At 46.4% G+C, this 8,190-nt stretch overlaps 1 protein-coding gene across 1 annotated transcript; it reads left to right on the top strand.

Annotated features, from left to right (window-relative positions):
- The first annotated feature begins 1,453 nt into the window (after positions 1-1,453).
- ankrd63 (ankyrin repeat domain 63) lies at positions 1,454-4,403 on the top strand. Its single transcript, XM_012954933.3, has one exon. The coding sequence runs from the start codon at positions 1,675-1,677 to the stop codon at positions 2,659-2,661; it is 987 nt and encodes a 328-aa protein (XP_012810387.1). The 5' UTR covers positions 1,454-1,674; the 3' UTR covers positions 2,662-4,403.
- The last annotated feature ends 3,787 nt before the right edge of the window (positions 4,404-8,190 follow it).

Here is an 8,190-nt window from a genome sequence, read left to right as displayed (position 1 = left end):
TTTCAGTGGAAGTAACTGGCCATATCATACACACAGCGGTATAACTTTGTGGGTGGGGGGTGGGCATGCCACTGCAGTGGGAGTCCTGTCAGAGTCACAAGTCCCATAATGCTACGGTGGTAATTTGTTTGGCATGGAGTTAGGGGTCCCTGCTAATTAGGCACCGGGGCCCATGACCCTCTTGTTCCGCCATTGCAGCAATGTAAGGAGAGACTAAAAGTGAAACAGGTCAGTGATTTTGCCTACAAATCTCAAAAATAAATACCCAGCAGGAAGCATTTGCATTATATTAACGAATAGACCCAGTAATGAAGGGTATTGGCCACCACCAAGGGTGGGGAGACAGAAATCCATCTCCTCCACAGACTTGTGTCTTATCTTTGCCATCTGCACGCCGCTGATTCCCATACACAGGGCTTGATGGATTAATAGTGGCGGAATTGTTTACCGTGGGAAGCAAAGTTTAGAAAGAATGACAGGTTTCCCGAGACTGCTCCACTCCCCAACGCCTCTTCTGTCACAGGAGGGGACAAGGAGATGTCTCAGTTGTGACAAAGTCCTATTTATGAACAATGCCCTCCTACAGACTGGCAGCAAAATGCCACTTACTCCTTCCAAAGTGCACAGAGCAATGCCATCCCGCTGCCGACTTGGCACTGACGGGCAAATTGGGTAGAGACAAAGCAAGAAAATGCTTTCTGCAACAATTCTCTGGCGCCCAACCCTTCCCTGAGAGGCACGAGGGCAACATGACTGTGACTGGGGGTAATATATACAGCTACGTCGCCCGTAAACCCCAAAGAGTTGGACAGTAGGTAGCCAGACAGCTAGTTCTACTTCTGATTAAGTCTAGGAAAACACAACATAATAGGTAAAAGGGCAGTGGTGCCATTCTACTATAGGAGAATTAAAGGCTTTATCTCTGAAGGGTGCAAATTAGTTAGTGATTATAATCCTGACCCTTGTCCTCTTTGCTGAAAATCGTGCCAATGCCAGTGAGCACCAACATCATTTTTGCACTCACGGGGACACCCATTCCTTCCCCTTAAAGGGTAAGAAAAGACAATTTCATTGCTTACCTGCCTATATTAAGTGCAATGATGGCTGAGAGGGGTTAGCTAGGTTACACCCATACAGATGCACAGTGTCAGGGCCCTCTGTGTGCAATGATTGGGCCCCTACAGTAGTACCCCCAGTACCCCCAGAATGTACTGATCTCCCAGTAAATGGCACCAATATAACAACATACTCCTGTTTATTTAGATAAGAATAGGTAAATATCTAGCATCCACACACAACCCCCCCACACACACCCCCTACTCCATTCACCCATGAGGTAAATTATCTAGCACACCCCCCCTTTCCTACTCCAGTCACCCATGAGCCCCTCCTAGCCTTGCCCCAAAGTGAGGGCGCCCCCCCTGCTCCCTTGGCTGCACCATTCCTCGCTAACGGCAGGGGAGAAGACTCTTTGCAACTTTTTTTAACATCCCTATCTGCCCTCCCCAGGCTGCAGCATCACCGGTACCTGTTGCCATAGCGACAAGAAGTTATAAAGCGCGATGCCTGGAGAGGCCGAAGAACTCACCCAACTTGGGGACCGAGCGAACCCGTGTCCGGAGCGCTATAACCGCCCAGGCAGCAGCATTCTCCCCACGGTAACGCTTCCCATAGATGATGCTCCGGCCCCGGGACCTGAAGCGCAGTTCGGGCACACGGACCTTCCTGGACGCCATGCATGGGGGCAAGGTGCACCTGGCGCGGTTTGTGCTGGACGCGTTGGATCGGAAGATCGTGAATTCCCCGGCCGGGGAGCAGGGCCGGACCCCGCTCATGTTCGCCGTGTGCCTGCGGGAGGCCGAGCTCCGGACCCGGTTCCTGCGGCTGCTGCTGGATAAAGGCGCGGATGTGAATGCGCAGGACGAGGCGGGCCGCACGGCGCTCAGTCTGGCCTGTGAGCTCGGACACCTGGATGCGGTGAAGCTGTTGGTGCAACACAACGCGGATCCCGAACTCCCGGACCGGGCGGGGAACCGGGCGCTGATGTACGCGGCATCGTGTGGCCGCAGCCCCGAGCTGCACTTCTTGCTCCGCTCCTACAAGCGCTTCGGGCTCCGCCTGGATGTCCGGAACCGGGCCGGGGTGTCCGCGCTGGAAGCGGCTCGGCTGTCCGGTAACCGGGAGTGTGAGATGGCGCTGAGCGGCCGGGAAGCGGCCAAACCTGGGAAAGAAGGGGACGGGGCCGGGCGGAGCCCCAAGCCTCTCTCCCGGCAGGTGCTGGAGCGCTTCGCTCGGCCATTCAGGAAAGCGGAGGAAGAGGAGAGACCTGCCCGGGCGGTGCTGAATCGCTCCTCCAGCTGCGCCCCTGTAGCCCCCCAGCAGCAGCCCCCCGCCGCATGGAGGCAGAAGTCCCTCCCGGAGAAGGAGCTGCTGGAGGTGCCGGGCTCGGCCTTGCTCGGGGCGCACACCTGGGACGGGCAGCAGCGCAGGGGCGGGGCTTCTCAGTGCGGCCGGCTGCTCCGCAGGGTCACATCCCCCGACTTCTACCAGGGGCTCCCTACTGGCATTATACCCGGGTACCCTGGGGGCATGAGGCGGGACAGCAACTGCAGCCGGAGCCAACTCATCCTGCCCAGCAGCCGGCAGCCTCTAGTCCAGTGATGGCTCCCAAGGGAACTCTCCCAGGGTGGGAACTGGCACCTCAGGGACACAATGATGCCCCAGGAACAAGCACCGCTTTATAGACTGGCAGAGACTCATGCTGAGCAGTCTGGTGGGGGGCAAATAGAATGGAAATTGATGGGGGTATTTACCCTTGGAGACTGTCACCTGCTGAACAAATATCTGCCCTGAGGGACAGGGACTAAGGGAGAAGCAGCTAACTTAGGTCTGGCCTAGAGAATTGGGACCAGGCTGTTTAATGTGGGTCACCAGGATGCAGGGATATGTTCTACACCTGCACTGTATCCCCTATTTGTACACTGTGGAGATTACAATGAGCTGGAACTCCACATCTTATTGTAAGGTCTAATTATTGGCTTGCTGCCCCCCCCCCCATTGAGGGAAATGTTATCTGGTGCTCAAGTATATTGCTGAGGAGTCACTGAAGTGGCAGAAATGACCCCAAGGCCTGGCCCCCACAATAGAACCGGAGTTAAGCCAGTAATTTGCTCTCTAATACAAAGACCTTTTCTTTACAGGACTACAAACTACTTTGCATCTAGAGGGGCACTAACAGCCCCAAGGGGATGGACGCTCTGTCGACTGTCAGTTTTTGGCAAAATGAAGGGAGGCTGCCTGATGGCCAATAGACAAACCAACCAGTTCTTACCATTATATGCTTCCAATACTCAGACTGGCCTGCCCGTGTATAAGTACTGACCTATCTCACACGCAGGAACACTCCATGTGTCTGGGAGCCATTTGACCAAAACACAAGTCAGTCATGTGGGGAAATGATTTTTCTGTTGTAATGATAAAATACTCTGGTATTTCTGACAACTGGTCACATTTAATAGGCCACAACCATATCTATGTAAGAGTCTCTATGTGGAAAGTTCACTTATTCTAAGCAAAGGATTCTCTCATATTGGCACCCCCAGTGTATTACCCATTCCATGTCCTTTAATATATATAAGCTTTCCTATTCCTGCAACTGAAAATACTTTCTGGTTGTCATGGTCGCTGAACCTGGCAACCAGATTGACAGTAAGGTTCAGTTTTATTGATACTCTTGTTATTGTTTGTTTTTTTGTGCAAGAATTCTACCATTCTAACACTTAATTTCAAAGTGAACTGTCCCTTTAAGGTAGCCAGATTATAGGAAAGAAAAATCATGCATACAGTGCAGCCCCGCAGCTAGCATTTATTAGAAGGACCCCTGATTTTTCCCATGATCCAGAAGCCTGACTCTAGCTTACTGCTAATTATGAAAAAAACCCTGTTTACATAACCTGCCCTTAATTCCCAAACATGTCTATGGAAGAAGCCTCTGTGGGCCAGAAGGGTGGTTGTTTATGGAAAATATAAGCACTGTTGCACCCGTGGTGTCTCCCTCACTGCTGTTCACTAACAGTCATCCAAAAGCTCTGAGTGGGTGGCTTCCTATTGATTCCAGTGGGGAATCTTAGTGCTATACCTGTGGCCCCTGATATGGCACCCAGGAAGGTTCCATTACTGTAACCAGGGATCTGCAGTGGTAGGTGCCACCTCCCCAGCCCTACAATACAGAGCTACCTGGATCAGCAGTTCCATCATGCCCTAAAAAAAATAAGCCTTTTGGATTGCCTGTGGCTTTATGATGCCATTAAACCTGTGCTATGTTTTCATGTCTAGACCTTTTTAATTCCAATTATTCTGTAAAAGTGTTAAACTCTAATAAACACACCTTTATATAAGAGTAATCTATACATTAGCTGTCACATGACTGTACTGCCCAGGGTATCCATCAGAGAGGGCCACAGAACAGTTATCATTATATATGTTTGTTATACACTTTATATGAGAGTTTTCCAGGTTTTAGCTCCTAGGCTACTGTTGAACTGTAACTCTGCACGCTGGGACTTCTAGTTCATCAGTAGCAGAGCAGGAATGCACTTTGGTTTTCCCAGTTTTTAGAAACTGTATTAATACATCATGATTTCCAGGTCTTCATTTTGCACAGAGCTAAAGACAACGCTTTGTTTCTGTTTAGCCATTAAGTGCTATGGCACGCAAAGTTCCTATGTTCTAATGGCTAATAAAATCAAAGTGATTGGTTGCTGGGACTACAGCAGAACCTCTTTCCTGGTACAATGGGTTCAGTATATAAAATACTGCATTTCTAGCCATATTCACTTTTAGGCTTTAGTTCTCCTTAAGGTTTGATTTCTAGCTATACCATACACTCGGGATCAGAGCAAGTGTCTTGCAAGACTCTAGGCAGGTTTAGTTACCCTTTAGGGTATATTTATCAATGGGTAAACTGGTTTCAACCTTTCACAAATATGCTATATGGCAAGATAGCTGTGGAGTCCCCACTAGCAAACTGGTTAACTCTAATTTTACCTTTTAATAAATATGCCTATATATTCGTGAAAGACATTCGAACATTGTTGTTGCCCAGCAGTTCTGGCAGATGAAAACAAGGGGTCAGCCATTGTGGAGATGTTAGTCGTATCCAGCATCATTGGAAAGCCCCCCCCCCACCCTTCCCCAGTATAACCTTCATAAAGTGGTACTTCAAGCAATAAAGCATTAAAGTTTTTTATGCAATAACCTTTGACTGAAGCTTCTTCCATAAATAACAGACCCCTTGTCTTAAAGTGACAGATTTTTGCCCCCAGTCTCCAGTTTGTCCCCATACCAATATACCTTAACCCCCCCTATATAATAAAAAGCCACTATGTGTGCCCAGTCTTTCATCACAGCAGGTCATTTAGTTATATTGGATATTGGTTATCACCCTCTACGTTTTTTTTTATCTATGTAATAAAAAGTCACTGGTTGGTAGGACCAACCCTTATTCATCACAAGTCTTCAGTAGTGTCCCCCCCACAGATTAGTATAATACTGCCAAGGTGACATAATACAGCAGTCTCTGGGGAGAGTTAAATGGGCTGATATAATAATGCACCCTGTCTTCTGAATCACTTTAACAGACTTTGCTTTAATATAGAAGCTTTTCTGTGTGGTTCCTTCCTGCACCCAGAGCCAAATGACAGGTAACTTGAGAGGCACACTGGTCCCTGGGGAGGGACACTACAAAAGATACATGTTGAATGAGTTTATGACATAGATTGAAAAATGTGTGTATAGGGTGATATATGGGTATTCATTCATCTAAAATATATAGACTATATGCTATGATAGCAAAGGGCAATGTTATACATATTATGGGGGGCCCACACTTATTGTATGCATTTTTATTTTGGGTTATTGTGCAATGAATGTGTATATTGGTATTGGGGGTAGCAATCAGTCATAATAAAGAAATGGTGTGCAATTATGGATACAGATCTGCTTCTTTGAGTGTGAGAGGCAAGGAATAGCTACTATTTCAATTGGCCTTTTTAAATGTTCTGTTATATGGGTATTTGATTTTAGCACCATTTACCAATGGTAATAATGTGATTCGGTTGAATGACAGACACCCTTGGTGATCTTGAGGGCAATTTAGAAAAAAATGAATGAGTAATAAAAATTGCATTGCAGACATTTCCCCTTTAAGAATGTTAATAATCAAAATTATCAAGACTTTTTTTTTTTTTAGTGGACCTATATAACCGGGCTGGTAAATGTATTTATCTTCCTTTAGCAAAACACAGAGCAGATGCCATGATTAAAGAGAAACAGCTGATGTAAATATATATCATGAGTATGAGAAAGTGGACAGTTTATATAAACTTTCTCACACAAAACCCCCTCTGTGCTATTTTTATATCTATGTGGCTAATTAGCCTAGGCTGGAGGTCACACTGCTGCACAAAGCTGTAACTGAGCCAGGGGTATCCTGGAAATGATTCGGCTCCCACAATCCCTTAGTAGCTGAGCCAGGGGGTGTCTGGGAAACTGTGCTCCCAGGGTCCCTCAGTAGCTTATTAAGGGGGTAGGCTGCAAATTGTACCCTCAGTAGCTTATTAAGGGGGTAGGCTGCAAATTGTACCCTCAGTAGCTGAGCTGAGAGTATCATAGATATACAAATAATGGTTCTCATCTTTCTGTAGCCCAGCTAGGGTTATAACTGATACAGGACTCTCTACAACATCAAGTTTTTCCTTATCATCTCCTTTCATCAGCTCTCATGACCACAGTTGCATAGGGCAGATAGAAATGAATAAACGTTTGAGTTTCTGTGCAAGCAAAAGCATGAGAATCCTCCACATGATGTAAATATGCCTAAGTATACAGTTCTTTTAAAGTGGCCGTATGTTCATCTATCTTCCTGGCCTCCTTCCTGATCAGCTTGCTGGCCACTTTGACGGGTACCATACAAGGAGCCGTAAAGATGTATAGCATTGGCTTATTGTTGCTCTGTTCATTAGCAAGAGATCCAGTGAATTTGAAGGTTCATTCACAAGATGATATATCTAATGCAGGGATCCCCAACTTTGTATACCCTTGAGCCATATTTAAATGAAAAAAGTGTTGGGGAGCAACACAAGCATTAAAAAAAAGTTTCCTGGGGCTGCCAATAAGACTGTAACTATAACTGGCTACTTAGTAGCCCGTATGTGGACTGGCAGCCTCCGGAAGGCTCTGTTTGGCATTACACTTTGATTTTATGCAATCAAAACTTGCTTTCTTACTAGAAATGAAAAAATGAGCACCTAATTTAAGGCCACAGGGAGCAACATCCAAGGGCTTTGGTGAGCAACATGTTGCTCACGAGCCACTGGTTGGGGAACACTGATCTAATGTATAGTATTTTACTGGTATAATGTGTATATTGAATGTTACTTGGAACACGTGCTGCTGGTATCACAAAATACTCACTTCAGACTTGGGCTCTACAACTACCATCAGATACAGGAATGATCTGAAATTTGTCAGCGAGTGTCAAACAATTACTGAGAGGCATCAAGTAAAGTAGATAAGTAATTAGATAAGTAGAAATAGTGCAATAATGGCCACTATTGGGGTGGCTGCTATTGGGGTGGCCACTTGTTAATAACATTGGCATCAAGCATTCTTTTTACCACCAAGGCCAGCTAACCCTAACTGACAAAACCCATTCAAAAAGGGCAACGTAATGGATGACTTCAAAAATATAGAAAGCAGGCACAGCAATGTAAAAATATATTTAAAAAGAAAAGAGAAGCATTTCATGCCTAGGGGTCAGTGTAGGTGCACAGTGTATCAGGCTTGTCTCCTTTATTTACCTCTATAAATACATTTCTGTAGATAGTATGAGACCCCATTGGTGTGCCTCCTTTTTATATTCTTGAAATAACCATTTTCCATTCACTTTGGATGTATTTCTGACAAAGGAAAGCAAAACAATCGCGCCGCACGCGCCTGGTCAGTGTCATCCCTCGGTGGCTCCAGCTGATGGCTCTCAAACATGGGCGGAATGCAAATCCATAATCTCGGGCCGGTTTCCTGTGTGAGTAATTCCTGGAGAGGATCTTCCTCCGTGCAGAGATTTGGCAGAGAAAGAGGAGGAACTGGAGACAGATGAATTCTAAACAAAGCCAAACAGTGATCATCACA

This window comes from Xenopus tropicalis, chromosome 8 (genome assembly GCF_000004195.4).
Source record: "Xenopus tropicalis strain Nigerian chromosome 8, UCB_Xtro_10.0, whole genome shotgun sequence".
NCBI lineage: Eukaryota > Metazoa > Chordata > Amphibia > Anura > Pipidae > Xenopus > Xenopus tropicalis.
The sequence above is the reverse complement of the archived record's forward strand: the minus strand, read 5'-3'. Positions and strand labels throughout refer to the sequence as shown.

Bases quoted from the DNA above. Each gene is read 5' to 3' on its own strand.
- ankrd63 (XM_012954933.3), top strand. From the start codon at position 1,675: ATGATGCTCCGGCCCCGGGACCTGAAGCGCAGTTCGGGCACACGGACC.